The sequence below is a fragment of the Periplaneta americana genome, chromosome 8 (genome assembly GCF_040183065.1).
Source record: "Periplaneta americana isolate PAMFEO1 chromosome 8, P.americana_PAMFEO1_priV1, whole genome shotgun sequence".
Lineage (NCBI taxonomy): Eukaryota > Metazoa > Arthropoda > Insecta > Blattodea > Blattidae > Periplaneta > Periplaneta americana.
In genome coordinates, this window is record NC_091124.1 from 13,710,829 (window position 1) to 13,732,310 (window position 21,482).

Genomic DNA, 21,482 nt, shown 5'->3' on the forward strand with positions numbered 1-21,482 from the left:
GCCTTCATGTTGCTTTTACTAAGTTATTACAGAAATAGCTACAAAATGCTCTACTCGTGTAACAATATTCTTATAAATCAATCCACCTTGGCCTTGCAATATTTCTCCGAAAAATGAATTTCACTTAACAATTGTATATTTCGAAGAATCATGTCATGAAAAAGCAACACAATCCTCACTGGAGAATGATTGTACAACAACCATTGATTATACTGTTTTTACAGACAATTTATTTTTCTCATCAGTCCGTAGAGCGTTCATGCGAGAAAATAATCTTTTGAGATACGCATTTGTTTCAGGGATACACATAATGAACTCCACTACCCTCTTCAAATTTGAGAGTTCTGCTTCAGTACTTTTAAAAATATCCATCCAGATTTCATCTAAACATTTAGTGTTGCCATCACTTGCCTTGATAAATGAATAACTCACAATAATATTGTTTCATAATAGTCCATCTACAGTCACCTGTTGCCCGGGTGCGATTCCCGGTCGGGGCAAGTTACTTGGTTGAGGTTTTTTCTGGGGTTTTCCCTCAACCCAATATGAGCAAATGCTGGGTAACTTTCGGTGCTGGACCCCGGACTCATTTCACCGGCATTATCACCTTCATCTCATTCAGACGCTAAATAACCTAAGCTGTTGATAAAGCGTCGTAAAATATCCTACTACTACTACAGTCACCTGCAATGATGAAGTGCGATGTTTAATATGTAATATACAGGGACATCATTTTATTTTTACTAACATTTCTAATATTAACCTGGCTATACCTTTGCCTTAAAGGATGTGAACCGGAAACACCGTTCGCTACCCCCTTCCAAAAGTGGAGTTCGATGATACTGGCGTAAGATACAAACAAATCACTTTACTAGGTATAGGAGGGATGAAAAGGAGTTCATCCATTTACGTAAAGTAGGAAATATCGCGATTTTGAGTTTGATAATTTTCATTAGGTTTTCTTTAATCAAAATATACTACAGTATTAACAATAAGTGTTTTTACTCACGAACTGAGCTGTCCGTTCGGACGTATTAATTATGCAGTGTATATTATACTGTCTACAGCACATTAGCATACAATATAGAGAAAGAAGTTAAATTGAAAAATAATCATAATATGGATATTTAAACACATATTTGAAAATGGTGACCATTTCGATACAGGTTTCAGTTCTTTTTTGCATATTATCGCACATGGACTATTATACCTAATTCCAGTTACCAGTTTCGTCCTTCGTACCAGTAACTCACTTTGAAATAATTGTGTACCTACTCTGTAAAAGAGTACCTTATGTACTGTAAATTCAATCTTCACTTCTGCCCGATCCAAAAAGATAAAATTATTCAGACATGCTATCTACTGTCCATCCAAGTGGTTTTGTCGCAGGGTCGTAGAAAGGGGGGAAATCACGTGACAGTTAATTAATTAACGAGACCTTTTTATTGAAGTTATTTTAAACAGTTGTATAATATTACGTAGACGTCCAATTCCTAACAGAAATTAATGTTTTCAGAAAAGAGCTAAGACAGCCCAGCCACAAAGGGACGGGCAGAAGTGAGTAGGGGAAACCAGGATGCGACATAGGCAATCGGACGACAGTACCTGTGCGAGAATATGATTCAATATTGAAAGCGAACATATTTCTGGAACGTACTATACTCACTAACTCAGTACTGTTTGTGTTTACTATGACCGTAAGGCGACTTTGACTGTATACGCTTGGTTTTGTATGGAGTACGGTTGGAAGTTTACTAGTAGAGGGGGTGGGAGTGAAGTACATTAAAAAACTCAGGTACAATAAAAATTGAAGTAAAAATAAAATGATGTCCCTGTAGAATAGACATTGTAACTTTTCCGTTTTCTCTCAGTTTAGAACTCTAAAATAGGGACAGAGCGCTGTCCTGAAGACTTTTCTCGGGACAATGGGATGCAGTAGCGAAAAATGGGAACCCTATGCTGGGACAAATCTTATATAAAATTCTGATAAGGCCTGTACTTTTGTATGCATCCCAGACTTGGACCTTGATGGAGGGTGATCTATTGAGGTTAGGTATATCTGAAAGGAAAATATTACGCAGAATCTATGGACTCATAAAGGAAGAAGAAAGCTGGAGAATAAGAAATAACGAAGAACTATACCAGCTTTATAAATCTCCCAATGTAGAGTAATCAAGGTATCGAGACTGAGATGGGCGGTTCATGTCATGAGGATGAACGAAAATGAGATGCCAAAAAGGATTATTGAATTTAAGCCTGATGGGAGGAGGAGAGTAGGAAGACCTAGGCTCTGTTGGATGGACTGTGTAACACATGATATAAGGAAAATTGCTATCAAAGGCTGGTGGAGTGTAGCCAAAGACAGAGATCTATGGAGGAAACTCCTAACGGGAGCCAAGGCCTACACTGAGCTGTAGTGCTATTGATGATGATATTGGATAAATAATGAGAGAATAGTGGCAGCATACAGTATTTGAGTCGACCTGGTTGGCGAGTTGGTATAGCGGTGGCCTTCTATGCCCAAGGTTGCGGTTCGATCCCGGGTCAGGTCGATGGCATTTAAGAGTGCTTAAATGCGACAGGCTCATGTCAGTAGATTTACTGGCATGTAAAAGAACTCCTGCAGGACAAAATTCCGGCACATCCGGCGATGCTGATATAACCTCTGCAGTTGTGAGCGTCATTTAAAAAAAAAGTATAAAGTACAGTATTTGAATTTCGACCACCATTGAAAACCATATGATTGACGTGGGAGAACTTTATGACCTTTTGGCCTTCTTTGCACTAAACTCAGAGGTTGCTGCCTGTCGTCAATGACAGCAATCCAATATCATAAATTTCTTTGTAACAGTATTGGTCCTTACCTTTATATCACCATCTCTTACCTAATTTTATTACTATGTGATTTGTAAGAATCTTCAGGTAATAATATAGACTGCTAGTTTTTATTGATCTTCATTCTGACTTCTGGGAAATACCCTGTTCTCACAAGCACAAAAAATTACAAGTACTTTTAATCTTTTAGACCACTGTATTACATCTGTAAGGATGGATATAGCTGGAGGACACTACAATATCACATTGATATTCAGTAAACTCAAAAAGGTATTTAATTACAGTATTGCAAAAAAAATTGAGTGCATTTACATTGAATTAGTATAATTTGATTTATGAAAATACTGATGTTCATTTCTTTATTATCAGTGGACGAAATGAAACCACGGAGAAATTTATGTGCTTTATTTGTTGCAAATAGAATGGTCACAGAAACACGTGTATGAGAATTAATATTGTGGAGAAATGACTCCTTTTTATGGAGATACTGCAGAGATTAATCGAAACAGTATAATTATAATTTAATACAATATACTGTATTTAATTGCAGGAATGAGAGAAAATGCTTTTAGAGTGACCAGTGATGCCATCATCTCGTGAATCACATTCAACCTGCACTCCTCTGGGTTTTCTTCTTACAGACATAAATGATACCTACTTCTATACTTTTTGTATGTGCATATATTAGTTTTAAATAAGTTGTATGTACATATATTAGTTTTAAATGTGAAGTATAAACATGACGAAACCTGTCACATGTATGTATGGCTAATAAAGATTACTATTATTATTATTACGATATTATTATTAATCCTTAATAAATCGTGTAACATTTTCTCGTACTAGCTGTACTGGTACGTTGTTTGTGACCACTTAGAGAAACATTTCTGTTTTTCATATGCAAGACACATACCGGTATTGTAGTTATAATTATTATAACATTCATTTTTTTATTAAACAAATTGTAAGTTATGTAAGAATTATGTGCACAAGAATCAAAGAAAGCGAACTTTAGCGATAAAATTGCTAAACTAGCGAATAGATACTTTCGTGCTTTGCTTATACACCTTCAACTGTTTCTTCAGTCTTACTAATATAAGTCTTTCTTCAGTCTTTCATGATATTACGAAAGTTTCTCGCTAGTGTGCACTAAATTTGTTACGCAATGTTTGTTACAGTACCTTTGGTTTAGGATTTTCGTATGCGTTGCATATACGAATCAGTGACAGGTTAGTTTAGGCTTTTTGTTATGCCTTGCATACACTCAAAATTGTCTAAGAATGTGCTCTTTCTTGCAGTCATCCTTCCTTTGGTAACGCTATTATAAAGATTTCCCTGAAGGTTCCTTTAGGTTAGAAGATCTCAAGGCCCTCTAGCCCAGTGGTCTGCGAGAAGATTTGGATGGCAACGATTGAGTTCGGGGATTTTCAAGCTCTGGGAAAGGCTGGTGATTTTTTTTAGTGACATTGCAGTTCTGGTCTGACACGAGTTAGGCTATTGTATTTTGTATTATTACGATGTACCGAAGTACATATGATATTTCAGTGCAGAAATTCTGCGTCATCATATGATGATGAATGTGTGGAACAGAGAAGAATACTCTCTGGCACTGGGATTTGAACCCGGGTTTTCAGCTCTATGTACTGATGCTCTGTCCACTAAGCCAAACCCGGATTCCCATCCCGATGTCGGATCGAATTGTCTCAGTTTAAGTTCCACCTCTTAGGTTTCCTCTAGTGGCCTACCCTCATGCACTGCATCATAGACGTATGACAGTGGCACAATGTCCACACATGTGCTGAGGTGCACTAGTTATGAGTGAATAAGTGGCCAGGATCCGACGGAATAAGCACAGTCTTAAATCACAAAGTGATTATTTTTCGCATATCATATATGGAACTTAAACTGAGAGGATTCGATCCAATGTCGGGATGGGAATCCGGTGTGGTCTAGTGATTTGTGATTTAAGACGGCGCTTATTCCTTTGGATCCCGGCCACTTAGTCACTCATAACGAGTACACTTCTGCACATGTGTGGACATTGTGCCACTGTCATACATCTATGACGCAGTGCATGAGGATAGGCCACTAGGGGGAACCCAAGAGGTGGAACTTAAACTGAGAGGATTCGATCCGACATTGGGATGGGAATCCGGGGTGGCTTAGTGAATAGAGCGTCAGCACATATAGCTGAAAATTCGGGTTCAAATTCCGGTGCCGGAGAGAATTTTTCTTTGTTTCACTTATCCATCGTCATATTGTATTTTTATTATAAAGTCATAAGTGAAAAACGTCTATATACTTCATGATAATAACCAATAGCATATTCTCGTAATATGTGTTGGCAACCCTGCTATTTGAAATTACGCTACGAAAATTAAAAAAAATAATTATATCAGCAAATATACTCGGATTGCGTTGTACCTATATTTAGTAACCGTTACAAATTCGACATTTTCATTTCCAAAATCACCGGAACTACCTCAACGCTCGTTTTTCCGCGAGTTGCTCCACACGTATTTGTCTGTGCGTATGACTATCCTAAGGCATGACATGAGGCAACTAAGCCAGGAGATAATGGGGATGAGTGGCCAGTTCCCTTCTCCCCAATTGTTATTTTATATAAATTGTATCGCGGAAGAATGTAAATTTTAATCATGCTTTTGTTCTAGTGTTCGTTGGGCACGGACGTCGCTAGGGGGGTGCGAAAGGGTGCGCAAGCACCCCATAAAAAATCGGAGCACCCCTTTCCGCACCCCAAAGGGCAACTTATTAACAAAATACTAGGCATAAATTATTTTGAAGAATAAAAAGAAACAAACAATTTCTTGGATGTGAAAAAACTACGTCCCATAGTATATCGTAATGGATGTGATGAGCAATAATAATAATAACAATAATAATAATAATAATAATAATAATAATAATAATAATAATAATAATAATAAACAGATTATAGTATGCGCGCAACTGCATGAAAGAAAATTTTGGACTTTTTATGTGCCACATTTTTACAGCTCGCACCCCATTTTTAAATCTCGCACCCCATCCGCACCCCCCTTGCTCTGATCCTGGCGACGTCACTGTCGCTGGACCATATCGTACAGTGGAATTTATTAATACTTGTAGTACTGTGCACATTCGTGCATTGAGAGTACAGTAGTTTATTGTTTGCTGTAGTCCACTAGTAACTTTACGCGGTTCACAGTGGAATTTATTTGCCTCCTAGTTGGATACGTGGTAGCACTGATCTGGCCGACGGCCGGGATCTGTATCTGTCTGATCAGGAGTTGAAAAATGTCGAATGTAATTTTATTGTAAGTACATTTATTGTTTAATGTCGACTGTAAGTCAACAAGTGTACGATATTTGTAGTTACCAGAACGTACGAATCGAAACAGGAAACAATGCGCCGATGTATTACAGCCGTCGCTAACAAATGTTTCTGGAATATAAGGTGACACACTTTCGGGTGTAATGAAATAGTTATATAGGTCAAAAAATAAAGTATCTTAATATCACGGTTTTCTGAACTAAACTGATGCATAATTAACGAGCCATTTTTTCCTATGAACGTAACACTACTACTACTTTTGTGATAAAAACAACTGCGGACAGTAAGAATGGGATATTGGTGTAATTGATAAAACTTCCAGCCACCACACAATATATTTATACGTGTTTTTAGGTTATAGATTTAGGTAAAGCTATCTGTTTCAGTTCAAAACTTGTTGGAGAGTAGGCTACAGATAAAATGGATACCGTGAAAGTGGAGCCTGATGCAAATGAAGAGATTGAAGAAGTAACAGTTAAGGCCGAGCCTCAGGTAAGACATCAATCTGCGATTTAAGTCAGCATGAACGTGATCGTTAACTAGTAAAATCTGTGTGTAGTTTTACTTGATATATCAATGGGTTGTATTTGTGATAGAGATTTCATCCTCTGTGGAAAGTTAAGCCGTGTCTCAATACTACCACTACCACCACTATCAGTCATATTCAAGGAGGCCTAGTAGCCTGTCCTCTTTTCATATTGTAATTATTTGAATAATATAGCAGTTCTGTTGCTTTGTTGTGTGTGATGTATTCACAATAATTATGCAGGATGACTTGAATGAGACGCATCCAGAAACTGGATTCTGGTGGTGTGATGTCACAAAACAGGATTGTACTTTTGCTGACTCATCATCCACAGAGCCTCAGATCAATGTAAAGGTGAGTAACAGTCTTTTCACGTGTATGAATAGTAAGTAGAGTAAGGTTTAGCCCATTCTACCCTACTGCTTGTTGGAGGGTGTAGCATTATGATTGTTATTGCTGCTCCGTGCATCATGTCAAGCTCCATGCAACTCGCAGTCTCATAGAATTTACCTTGCATAATATGATGATTAACCATAACTTTTCAATTATTTTTTAAACTATCATCATTTTAGAATCACCGCAGTTGCCAATAACTGAAGCTCTAAAAACAAGTGGACATTATCTCACATATTCGTAACGGATTACCTAATGGATCAATTGTCACAAACTTAAAACATAAAATTGTTACACAGGTACTTAAGAACAATAAAATTGTGTGAATGCACTAATGTCGGCTATAATACGAATGGTTCCACAGACGCAAGCCTAAGGAATATACCGTAATTACTTGTGTGAAAGTGACGTCACTTACTTTAAAAATGTTCCTATTATGACCTATCATGTGGAATGGTCCATTCCACGATACAAAAATGTTTCTTTCGAAACATTAAGAATATACAGCCTTAGACAAAAAGTGACCGACTGCTACATGTTAAGTACCCTTCGAAAGAAAATTGATTCTGTGAGAGCTTAGGTTTACATGTGAAGGAATTTATTATGCATGACTCTGTTCTGTTTTTCCTTTGTTTTGTTTGTTGTTGCTTTTTGTGTCTGTTTATAGGTCAAGTATTATGAATAATCTATAACGAAGATATATTCATGGAGTAAATTAGGTGCAAAATTAGCACTTCGTTGTCCAAAGTGGACTTAGACAAATTCATGCTGCAGGAGGTCAGTCATTTTTTGTGTCTAAGGCTGTACATCATAATTCACTGCAATGTGTTGTTGTTGTTTTCTAATGCCAGGCGTTTGACAATAAAGTCATTTGACCTCTTGCACTCCAATATTTTTCAAAGATATTATCATGACCAGCCACTGAAGCACAGATTTTGAGGTGTTCCGAATCCATTTCTTGGTCTGAGTTGCACAATGGGCAGTTAGGGGACTGATATATTCCAATTCTATGCAGATGTCTGACCAAACAATCATGGCCCGTTGCCAATCTAAATGCAGCTACAGACGATTTTCGTGGTAAATCGGGAATTAACTGTGGATTATGATGCAGAGAGTTCCATTTTTTCCCTTGGGATTGTGTTATCAAATTTTGTTTGCTGAAGTCTAAGTATGTAGATTTAATAAATCTTTTCACAGAGTAATACGTAGATTTAGTAACAGGTCTGTAAGTAGCAGTGCTGCCCTTCTTTGCTAAAGCATCCGCATTCTCGTTTCCCAGGATTCCACAATGGGATGGTATCCATTGGAATACAATTCTTTTATTGAATGATATTAATTGAGAGAGCATTTTAGTTATTTCTGCTGTTTGAGATGAAGGTGTGTGTTTAGAGACTATTGATAGAATAGCTGCTTTGGAGTCTGACAATATAACTGCATTCCTAAATTTATTGATGTGGCATAGAAGATTCCTGAGACTTTCCCTTATTGCAATGATTTCACCATCAAAACTTGTTGTTCCATATCCAAGAGATCTATAAAGTGAGAAGAGACAGCACGTAACACCTGCACCGGCACCTTGTTCTCTGGAGATCAAGGATCCGTTGGTGTATAAATGAAGCCAGTTTTGTGGAGGGTACCTAATATTAATTGTCTCTAAAGACAATTGTTTCATTATTTCAGTGTTTACTTCTGATTTCAGTATTTCTTCTGTTAAATTTAGATTATATTCTATATTTAATAGAGTTAAAGGGTTTGGTTTAATTTGGAAGTTTTCTTTTAAATTTGGGATATTGATTTTCTGTTTTAATTCTTGAACAATGGATATGAAACTTTTTTGAGTTTTCAATCTACAAAGAGGACTGTATGAATGCCAATTGTTTCCTAGTAATCTGATAAGTTTTTCATATTGAATCAGTGATTTTTCTTCTATTGTCATTTTGATGCTGTTAATATTAGTGAGGAATCTCATAGAATATATTGGAGTTGTTTTGATTCCACCAGTAATGAGTCTGAGAGCTTGGTTTTGAACATATTCTATGTCGTTTATGAAAGGTGAAGTAACTAAAATTTCTCCTCAGTATGTCAGCACTGGCTGTATAAACATTTTGTATGTAGTGTTCAAAGTATTTCTAGAGCATCCCCATTTCTTTCCTGCTAGTCTTTTTAGAAGGGAGAATCTTTTACGAGCTTTTTCAGAAATGTATTTCAAATGGTTGCTCCATGTTAACTTACTATCGAAAATAACTCCAAGATATTTGGATTCATAAGTCCTAGGAAGGTGTTGGCCATTGTATTGGATATTGAGTTCTCTTTCTTTTTTTACCGAGTGAAAATATTTGGTAGTTACTTTTGCTTAAATTTAGTGTCATGTTGATTATAGTGAAAAACTGGACATTGCTGCAGTCTCGCTATTGGAAAATAATACCGTGGTGTGAAGTTATAATATTATAATGTAAATATGGAAGTAATTGAAGAAGTAGACAGTTTTAAAATGTAAATAATGTAATAACTACGTTTGTATCCCATCTGCGTACTATATATATGATCTTTGAACAAAAATAATGTTTTATTTCCAGAAAATTATGACAATGTTCATATTACTTACTTACTGGCTTTTAAGGAACCCAGAGGTTCATTGCCGCCCTCACATAAGCCCGCCATTGGTCCCTATCCTGAGCAAGATTAATCCATTCTCTAGCATCATATCCCACCTCCCTGAAATCCATTTTAATATTATCTTCCCATCTACGTCTCGGCCTCCGTAAAGGTCTGCTCACTTGTGCAACTGCTTATTGTATGTGTATATTCTCTAAACGACAAAATGTTCAATAACATTATTTATTACTGGTATACTGCCTTCATTCATAATATTAATATGTACAGACAAATCCTGTCAGGCTGACCAGGTTACCTGGAGCTAGAGGTCCTGCGCCATTGCTGTTGTGAATTGACTGTACCTAATTGTTGCATGGCTCAGCACAATAAACTAACGTAATGCAAGCCACTTCACCACGTGGCAGGCTAAATAGGGACTATTGGACTCTAATAATAACACCACTAAGTTTTCCTTGTTGAAGTCAGAAGATTTGATTTTTTTTTTTTTTTTTTTGCAATAGGTTAAATTTATAAGGCAGTATTAATAAGTTCTTAGCCTAATATGGGGGAAAAATTACATACAGTACTTAAGAAGAAAATAAAAAATATATGCAGCATAAACACCTTCCAAGTCTGTGCACCAACATAACAGAAGCAAAACAATTCCAAACTTAAAAAAAAAAAACTTTCTTAGTCTGTAAACGACTCTTCCACAGTATTTATTACTGCTTTATTCAATGAAAACTTCTTTCCGTTTATTATTATTATTTTTAAGCTTCCGAAATAGCGATGATAATCTGAAGGGCCCAAATATGGCTTTTTTTTTTAATGGTGGTACTTGACTGTTCGTCATTCACCCATATGAAGCTAGTTGTGTAGACCAATTTACTGACAGATTTGTTGCCCAGGGTACGCCATAAAAGGCTGGCCTACATTACACCCGCAATGAGATGAGATGGAGATTTTTTTTGGGATGTCACAAGGGAACAGAGCTTCCAGAGAAAACCCCTGTGTTACCTAGATCATGGGCTTGCCCAACACAAGTCTCTTAAAACTGCGGCAGTGTATTCATGCCTCTCTGTATAGTACTAGAAATACGTAAACTACCTGTCAAAAATATCATTTTGTTATGAATGTGAATCCCTTTAGATAATTATTATTGCACACTGTAATTTTAATACATAAGAAAGTTGTGATCATGTTGTAAATAGAAATAATTATTTTGGCAGGGCTCTACTGAAAATGAGAAACCAAAAGAAGAAGTATCAGAAGATCATCATGAGATGCCACCTGTGTAAGTATTAAATTAATTTAAACTGATGTCAGATTTCTCTCTTAGGTATCTCTCTCTCTCTCTCTCTCTCTCTCGTTACTATACGGAATACAGAGAAGGTATGGTCACATACCGGGTAAGGTGGGGTTACTTGAGACATCGGGGATATTTGAGCCAAATCAGGTGTTTAGATGTTTTCGTTTCTGTGATTTTTGTAATTTTTTAATTCAAATTTTGGAATTAAAGAAAAGAAAATTATGTGTGCATATTATCTCAGTGAATTATAGAATATAGCTAAAGGTAATAAACTACATATATACTGTACCCAAATCTATAAAATGTTATCATTTAAGGTTTTATTAATTCAAGTAACCTCATATGAAGTTTAACTTGCACCACATAGCATTTTTAAATGGATGGCTCAAGTATACCCATTTCCTGGGTAACTTGAGCCACTAATAAAACAATAAATAAATACATAACAATAGTGACAATGCAATAAAGCTGCTTGCATATGGTTTGTATGTCGCAAGGTTCAACATATAGGAGAGCAATGAAAGTTTCTCAAGGTATACGTTTTTTGTAAGAGTTAGTGAAACTTTCTGAGGTGGTTCAAGTATCCCCAGTTTACGGCGGGAATGAAGATTACAAAATTTATACTTAAATAGACATGTCATGTGTTGTAATAAAAAAAGAACTGGCCCTATTATTATTATTATTATTATTATTATCATTATTATTATTAAATACTTTTCTTAATCAGAGACTGCCTAGAAGACAAAGTATACCATTTGCAAAAACAAAATTTTGAATTTTACATATTACATGGGTAATTTGTTATGAATAGTAAACCAATGCAAGATAATGGCAAATGAAACCCCTTACAAAAATCAACAAACTGTTTCGGGATGGATCCGCTTGCTCCAATCATCAAGCCTATTACTTCTATCTGTTTTAGTTTATATTTCTCTTGATAATACGAGATTATTGGCTCATAGATTGATTTTCCTTATGGATACCTTGCAGTTGGCTCTTGCAAGTCTCGAAATGAACTTTAGGGTCAATTATAAAGCCTCTCTGATGGTGTTGGAAAGCGATCATATCTATCCTATGAGTGCTGCCGGTAGCTGATAGACCATGAATCTCTTTGAAAACAGTATACCCAGTATTACACAGTGCCTGAGTAATGGTGCTTCTTGAAAAGTTAGCACCTCTGCAATCGTATGCATTTACATTATATTATTTCTTATTGGTGTCATGCAGTTTTGGTGTATAGTATTAGTATTACAGCTTTATTTTCTTTGTACAGTGGGGAGGACAGTGTTGAAGAAGAAGATGGCAGCTTTTCTCAAAGCAAGAACAAAGAAAGCACTGATACAATATTCTCGTGTAATATATGTGGAAGATATTTTAATAATAAACGTAAGATGAGACGTCATCAACGCATCCATACAGGAGACATTTCTTGTGAAATTTGTGGAAAAGTTTTTGGTACATCATCAGAACTTCGCGTCCATCAACGTAATCACACAGGCGAAAAACCGTTTGAATGTAATATATGTCACACGAAATTTAATTCTCGAAGTGCTTTGATAGTACATACTCGCATTCATACAGGTGAAAAACCATTCAAATGCAACGAGTGTGGAAAATGTTTTACGAGGTCATTTCATCTTAGGAAGCATTTGGCTACTCACACAAGGGAGAAGCCCTTCAAATGCGTAATTTGTAGTTCTGCCTTTAGCAGCTCATATTATCTCCGTACACATTTACGTATTCACACCGGGGAAAAACCGTACGAGTGTACCTATTGTGGGACTTCATTTCCAGATAGATATAAACTTGTTACGCATGAACGCATTCATACAGGGAACAACCCATTCAGATGTGAAATTTGTGGAAAGTATTTTAGTAGCTCTACATATCTAACTACGCATATACGTATACACACAGGTGAAAAACCGTTTGAATGTTCCGTTTGTCATGAACGGTTTAGTGATAAAGCTAAATTTTCTAGACACGAACGCATTCACGTTGGTGAAAAACAGTTCAAATGTGAGACTTGTGGGAGGTGTTTCAGTAGCTTGTTTTCATTACGTGTACATACGCGTATTCATACAAATGAGAAAGTACGTCAATGTGAATTCTGTGAAAAACTTTTCAAGGACCATAATAGTCTGATTAGGCACGAACTTGTACATACTGGAGAGAGACTGTTCAGGTGTGAAATTTGTTTAGTATCTTTTCCTCGATATTATGCTCTTCAGAAGCATTACCGTAGTCACCCCGATGAGAAGCCATTGAAGTGCGCCTTCTGTCGAGAACAATTTTACGATGAAAACACTTTTATTTCACACTTGCGTATACACGCTGGGAATAAACGTTTCGAATGTACTTTTGCACACGAAAAGAGCAACAGTGAAGAAGCTATCCTATCATAGTTTTTCCTATCGGAAAAGAGATTCCTTCATTCATATTTAAGTAATTTGGATAATTTTTCTGGTGTATTGTCCGTGTACCAGCTGTGCAACTAGATGAAATGTTTAATGACTCTCTTGATTTACGAAGGTTTTTTTTTTACCTTAATATGTAAATCATTAATATCTGGGGCCTGTTTCATAATGTTTACAGTTCTTGTAAATTTCTGTTTCACAATCTGAGACTGATTGAAGGTTGAATGTACATATGCCACTATAACCGAATTTTTCATGCTTTTCACTTTTTATTGTACAGGGTGATTAGAAAGTCACCTAACCCATAGAGGTAGTAGTAGTAGTAGGTTTATTTTGCCTGGCAGAGTTAAGGCCATGAGGCCTTCTCTTCCACTCAACCAGGTTTCAATAATATACATGAGATACAAAATTTGATTACAAAACAACACAAAAGAAAATACTTTAGAAATTACATAAAATATAGTAGGAAATGACAATAGACAAGATCAGTTACATAATATAAAATTACAAATAGTCAAGATCAGTTACATAATATATAAAATAAAGTAGAAAATTACACATAATCAAAATCAGTTACGTAACATAAGGGGAATACACACACACACACACAATTTATAAGACCTAAAATGCCCGAGACAAATTGGATGATTAATTTACTTGAGATATATTATTTAGTTAATATACTAATTGGAGAATACATATGGGTGACAAGACATAAAATGTTGATTAGCAAAGTCCTACTAAATGGCATACAAACACAAATGATTAAGTAATATATGAAGATAATAAAAAAGAAAAGAGAAAAAAAAAAGAAGAGAGAGGAGAAAAAAATAACTTGGTCATTTAAGACTATTTAGAAACTTCTGCAAGAGTCTAGTTCTGTTCATTAAAGACATTTCTAAGTAGTATATACAGTCGCAAAGCTCAATACGTAGTAAATATGCAAACATTAGATAGTTGCTCACCACTAGGATCGCTAATATCGCCTCATTACAGGCAATGCAAAATAGAACCGTCACAGTCTATTGTTTCTAGCACCCTCAAAACTCAAGCTTCGTGACTGTATATAGTAGACGGTGATAAGATGTTGAAAATGATCACCATTGACGTGTTCACACATGTGCACCCTTTTGATCATGTTCCCAAACACGCTCTAAAGCGTTGCACGTGTATCCACAGTTCGTTGAATAGCTATCTGCATTTCATCCAATGTATGCGGATAAGTTGTATATACTGCTGACTTCAGATATCCCCATAGGAAGAAGTCAGGTACAGCTCTGATTTTTGTATGGAAATAGGTGTAAAGATCTCCTCACAGCTTTATCTGCTGTACCGTACGACACACTACTTGACAACCTGCGCAAGGACTTCTGTGGACTTGTGGCCATTGCTGCACTGATATTCATCAATTTATCTTCTGTGAGAACAGTCTGTCTACCACTTTAGGTGACATCTGCTATATTTCTCGTTTTGTTGAATTTCTCATACAAATGTTTAATGGTTGATTTCTTCGGAGTTGCCTGCCCAGGTTGTGCCTCGGCAAAGCGTTCCGCGGTGATTTCATAATTCAAACTCTTCATTTACTGCTCCAGGATGAATATTGTCTCCTTGAGTGTGTACACCATGCTGCTGTGGTATACCTAAGAAAGCTTATGAAACATTAATGCCAGTAGTATGATAAGCCAAAAATTATTTACTGTTACTTACTTGAATGGATGAAAACAATGTTTCGCAATCTGATGGTATATAATCATCTGTAACACTGTCATCAGCTGTGGAACTTTAATCATCATCCTCACCATCAGCAACAGCTTCTGATTTAAATAAATCCCTTCTGAACACAAATCCATCCCTCTTGCTTTCTGCCATCTTGATAGTGGCATAGCATCACAGTCTAGTATATACAACCACAAAGCTCAATACGTAGGGGATATGCATCCATAGATAGTTGCTAACCACTATGATCGCTACTATTGCCTCATTACAGACAATGTGAAATAGTACGGGCACAGTCTATTGTTCCTAGTACCACAGTCTAGTATATACAGTCACAAAGTTGAGTTGTGAAGGTACTAGGAACAATAGACTGTGCAGGTACTATTTCGCATTATCTGTGATGAGGCGATAGTAGTGATCCTAGTGGTTAGCAACTATCTATGGATGCATATTTACTTCATATTGAGCTTCATGACTGTATATACTAGACTGTGATATATTCTTTAGAAAAAAAGAAAAACAGCTGACTAATCATTTTGCCAATAACATGATTTTCAGCATGGCTCTGCCAGCTATTGAGAAAATTATACACTAACTTCTCAAATGTTAGAGATAGTTTGTTGTTATTGGGTTATTTTACGACGCTGTATCAACATCTAGGTTATTTAGCGTCTGAATGATATGAAGGTGATAATGCTGGTGAAATGAGTCCGGGGTCCAGCACCGAAAGTTACCCAGCATTTGCTCGTATTGGGTTCAGGGAAAACCCCGAAAAAAACCTCAACCAGGTAACTTGCCCCGACTGGGATTCGAACCCAGGCCACCTGGTTTTGCAGCCAGGCGCGCTGACCGTTACTCCACAGGTGTGGACGTTAGAGATAGTACTCAATTGCTTCTTAATATAAATATCTCAAAATTCGTACAATTGTGGCTTATCATGTTATTGCCCTAAGCCCTTCAATTATATCCATTGATAGTGGTAATAAGATTGCTGTGTGAAACAGAATTTACAAGCACTTTTAATCTTGTGATTTTTGTATTAATTTGTAAAATTGTGAAACAGACCCCTGGTGCTTGACAGACTATAGGGTACATAGAGGGTTTTGGGGACAGAAATTTTGACATTTATTTATTTTTTTGGACATAATTTATTTTCCTGTTGATCTGTTCTATTATATATGTTATATGTGAGAAATAGAGTAGGTAATTGTTCATGAATTATAACCGCTTACTAATTTATTGAAACTTAAATATAAGTAAGCACCATTTTGCAGACTTACAGCACACAACAAATTACTTAGACACTTAAATAACGTATAAAATGAAAGAATCATTAAATAATGTATAAAATGAAAGTCATTGCTTTTTATTCATTATGTTTTTATGTTACATGAGTCCATTATTTCTCCATACAAAATCAGTACCTACACTGGAGTCCAAATCTTCTGACGTTTCGCGAGAGCCAGTAACGTGCAAGCATGACGTCAAATCTACAGAGCTGGTGATGCATTTTCCACTAAACTCGTATGGCGGGAGGGATGGACGGCTGGTATTGAAAACAGGTTCTGTTCTCAATAAGAAAACAGTGTAATACAATAATAAAATAATATATTCATACACTAATCAATAATACTGTAAAAAATCACACCTTTAAAGTGATGTTTGCAATTCCAGAGGTAGAGCAAATGGTGTGTTTTCGAAGTTTATTTAAATATAAATTCGCCACTCTTTCAGATATGTTAATGTTTTCTAGGCAAGACGAATAATTTCTTAGCACCTTGTTTTTCCGATTTTTGCATTTCTCTGCATACACATAACACTATTGATACACTTACTGAACATGCCTCGGCAGTAGTTCTTGACACTTAGAAAAGTTTTTACGGTTTTCTTCAGATGAATATTTGCTGAAGAAACTGTAAACATTAATTATAATTTTCCGAACTTTGCTAATAGGCTATATCCACTACTTTCAGTAGTAATGGCCTTGCTGAATGACATACTTGAATTTTGTGCTGCTAATAAATACAGTAATAAACTGATAAGAACACATGGGAAATGATTATTACAAACGAATTATTGATTTCACTGACAGACACAAAGCACATCAAATACCTACACACAACGCAAACAGAAACTGAACTAGCATTCTGGGTTCTGATTTTATAATTAATTTTTATCGGATGTTTATGTTTCTGAGAATGGAGAAAGTTCCATAATGCAGAACTGGACGCATTGTATTCATTTCCTGACATAATTAAGAACATTAAATCCAGACGTTTGAGATGGGCAGGCCATGTAGCACGTATGGGCGAATCCAGAATTGCATATACAGTTAGTTGGGAGGCCTGAGGAAAAAAAACCTGTGGGGAGACCGAGATGTAGATGGGAGGATAATATTAAAATGGATTTGAGGGAGGTGGGATATGATTGTAGATTCTGGATTCATCTTGCTCAGGATAGGGACCGATGGCGAGCTTATGTGAGGGCGGCACTAAACCTCCTGGTTCCTTAAGAGCCATAAGTAAGTTTATGTTGCTGAAGGATGCTGTTTACAGTTAATAGTCTTGGACGTCTTGATGTTTCGAAAGGCTTTCTTATTGACACGCAGCTGTGTAAACATTAGGCCCACTTGTGGAAGACCATAAAAGCCATGAATAAGCTGGAACGTGATTAAGATGCATAAAATTCGAACTGCTTGGCGTAGAAATGGGATTCTTGTTTCTATGTATTGAGAAAAATAATGTCATTCCATCTAATCACATGTAGAGACCCTTTCACGAAGAATGTGTCTAAGAGCATGTATTATTTTTAGAAGCGGTGTCAACAAATGTCCGTACACGAGAATGCAGCACCATTGCTACTGTAAACACGCCTCAAACGTCAGGAGATTTGGACCATATTTTAGTATCATTAGAGATTATATCTGAATCATATATTTTATATTTCATTTGACTCATGTTTAATCATTCATGAATTGCAAAATCTGCCATAAGGACCCAGTGTAATAGCGGATGCATCAGTGCCAACATCTTACAAACAAATGAGCAAATTAGAGAGTAATATAACCTCGTACAAATAAAAAGTTGGTTAGTTGCTAATGCTCGGCATATTGCCTACTTGCTTCCCAGCTTCGTTATGACATCTGTAGCTGTTAAATTTTTACAGTTCTTGAGGTGTGTCATATCCATTATTGTATTTTCTTCTTGACAAGGTAAACAATTAGGAGTAGGAAAAATATGTATTTTATATAGATGGGCAGCTAAACAATCGTGTCCCGTACATAATCGAAAAAGTACAACTTTCATTCGTGGACATTCGGAAATAAAAATTAGATTACCTGTAATAGCAGTATACCAGTATTTTCTGACAAGATTAGAGATGATTTGATGAGGGGTTAGATAAGTGACAGGCCGATACATAGCCTTAAATTCTATATATTCTAGTTACCTTGGACTGAGATGGGAACTATGACAACAGTATTGTTTGGAAAGTTATTCCTCTTTAGCTAGCAGTAACAAATTAAATTTTTTCTTAGATCTATATGTATTGTGAGAGAATATAATCTATCTTTTTATATCTGTGTAGTTAATAAATAAGACTAATGTAATAACAATGATATAAATAGTGCTGGTAAAAGAATGGGCAGTGTGGTTCATTCAAGTGGGTTGTGGAAGCACAATAATTCACCACTTCAAAGATTGTTAATGAACCACCGCCTTCTGCTTACAATGCCTGCTCATAAGACCTATCTAATAGCGATTTCACTGAAATAACGTATTTTTAAATTCCGATAGTAGGTGGTAGCACTAAATGGTACCCTGTTAAACTCTGAATAAGTAACAGAAAATAGTATTCAGTGTTAGTGAAGATGGTTTACTGCTGTGTGCCATTCTGCAGAGCTAGAAAGGCAAGTCCAAAATATCGTGGTGTTTCATTCCACGAAATACCTTCGAGTGATGAATTACGTATGAAGTGGTTAGCTGTAATATCCAGAGAAGGAGATAGAAAAGGAAGTGAATGGATTCCTTCCGACCATTCTGTAGTTTGCAGTCTTCATTTCGTAAAAGAAAATTTCAAAGAGAACTCCAAAGTAAAACAACTAAAGACGGGGTCTGTACCCAGTCTTTTTCCTGATTATCCAACGTATAAACGACCATCAACTTCGACTAAGAGGAAGAAGAAGAGAGATGCAAACACAGAGGCCTCTAATGAATGCCATGTTTCAAACTTTATTGTAGAAAATGGTAAATGGTTACGAAAATTAATTTTTATGTTGCATTTGTCCTTTTCTATTCAATTGCTAATTTTTATGTTGCGTTTTTGCAAGTACAGATTAAAAATTTTGGGGTTTCTCTGAATTTTAGGGTGATTTTAATATGACATAGATTTCTTGTTTCTTGGTTGGCAACACTGTCCGGTCCAAGAGGGCTACCCTCTTGTACAGATCGTAGAACACAGAAGCAGATGTTTACCTATGTGAAAACAGCCAACGTCGGTGGTATTACATTTATTTATACATAAAGGCATTATTCCATTGTAGGGGAAACTTCGGTATATGGTATATTGCCAGCAATTTATCTTAAAATACTAAAAGGAGCACATTTGTCTGTTGAATGCCCTTACGAAAAGCCACTTTTCAGTACCAATAATTTATTTTGTGTGCAGAAGGTTGAAATTTTGGGGAATGAGGATGAGGGGGGAAAGGAATTAAATGTATTTAGAAGTATCCCCATTTTATACTAGTTGTTTTCTTTATATTCTTAGTAATGTATGTTTCCGTGTCATGAATTCAGATGTTATGAAGTTGTCTTTTTCAGCAGACAATATGCTCGGGAATACTGAATTCGTTAACGTTAACAGTGTGGGAGTTGTGAAAGTAGAGCCTTGTATTAAGGAAGAGATTGAGGAAGTGACAGTGAAGTCTGAACCACAGGTGAGACATCGATTTAAGAATCAACTCCCAATGAATGTGCTATCATGTCTGTCTTTGTGGATGATACGAGTAGTTACCGGCAATACACATTCCAATGTTTATAGAAAGTTATTTAGTATTTCATTTATTTCTTATATATAATTTAGCATTTTACACTGTTTTATCAGCTCTCGCTTACAAGGGGAAGTTTTCACATCCAGCAGTTTTTTTTCTCCGTCCATCCAAACTACATCCACCTCAGATAATGGAATAAAATTTTAGGCCAATTTTTCGAATTTTAAACAGATTCAGGATAACATTTCCTTTATTACAGGACAAAATTTGTTCAGTAGTTTAATATAAATAGTTGTACATAGATGGACTGCCACATAGCATGCCTAAAGTCATTTTTTTTTTTTTTTGGTGAATATTACTTATGTCCCAGTCACTATAGGAACTTGATTATATACCTCTGATTCGTAGTATTGATGCAGTAAACGGGATCCAGTGAAGTGCATGGTTTGTGGTTGTCAATGGACGGCTTAGGGATTTTCAAAGGGGCCATTGTTGAATATTGAAAACTGCTATCATAATGGGATATTATTCGATAAATGTCTTTGTGCAAATTATCGAACTGTGGAATAAGCGAGTTTTCGTGAGATCAAGAATCAGTGATAGATTAGGTTTGGTTTGCTCAGGCTTTTGATATGCCTTGCATTTATACCTTTTGATAGATAGCTACTGTAGATAGGAAACGAGTTTTCGTAACTTCTAGGATCAATAACAGGTTAGGTTTGGTTTATACTTTTGGTATGTCTTGTATATATGTTTGTGGTGCGAAAATTGAAAAAAAGGAAATATAATTGTGCTATGTTTGCAAAAGTGAGTTTTTTTTCACATCCGTTTTTAGCGATTTTTGACATTTGGAATTTGTAGTGTTTAATTTGGTTTCAGAAATTAAAACTCTGTTTTCCGCCATTTTTCAGTGATTTTCATCTTTGAAAACCATCAAATATGACCATTTTAAAGACAAAAAAGGTCGTCATTATGAACTACAATGTTAACATATCATTAATTTCTTTACACCTCATAGAGATTTCAAACTAAATTAACTTGTTCTATTCAGATTACCTTTCCCTTGCCGTGTATGTGACGTAATATTATTAGGTTGTTGTAACCTCTTATACTGTATCAGGTATGCACTAATGTAATGAAAATGCATATGTATATTGTCCTGAATTGTTTTAAACAGAAATTGCTTATATTCTACCTCTATTTCTCTGATTTATGTTTAAATTGTAAATAGGAGGACTCTTGGCAAATGTGTACAAAACAGGAGGAACCGAAGGAAGAAGTGTCGGTAGAAGAGCATGAAATACTGTCTGGGTAAGTGCTAACATAAACTATTACTAATGTAATATTTTCTCTATGTAGAACTGTGTGCA

The 21,482-nt window shown here is 35.9% G+C and overlaps 2 protein-coding genes across 15 annotated transcripts in view; both read left to right on the forward strand.

The window, feature by feature from the left end:
- The window catches only part of LOC138704504 (uncharacterized), a 54,050-nt gene extending 50,419 nt beyond the window's left edge, over positions 1-3,631 (forward strand). Inside the window, exon 5 of the mRNA XM_069832437.1 lies at positions 3,386-3,631. Coding sequence (XP_069688538.1) covers positions 3,386-3,407 — 22 coding nt within the window. The 3' untranslated portion in view covers positions 3,408-3,631. The remainder of the gene's footprint in view (positions 1-3,385) is intronic.
- Positions 3,632-6,026: 2,395 nt separating this feature from the next.
- LOC138704505 (zinc finger protein ZFP2-like) overlaps positions 6,027-21,482 on the forward strand; it is a 75,730-nt gene continuing 60,274 nt past the window's right edge. For 4 of the 14 annotated variants that reach the window (XM_069832439.1, XM_069832456.1, XM_069832461.1 and 1 more), the window contains exons 1-5: positions 6,027-6,152; positions 6,556-6,661; positions 6,939-7,049; positions 10,913-10,977; positions 21,344-21,423. In XM_069832439.1, the coding sequence (XP_069688540.1) occupies positions 21,408-21,423 (16 nt within the window). In that variant the 5' untranslated portion in view covers positions 6,027-6,152; positions 6,556-6,661; positions 6,939-7,049; positions 10,913-10,977; positions 21,344-21,407. The other 10 variants (XM_069832448.1, XM_069832440.1, XM_069832449.1 and 7 more) reach the window with 10 other exon arrangements.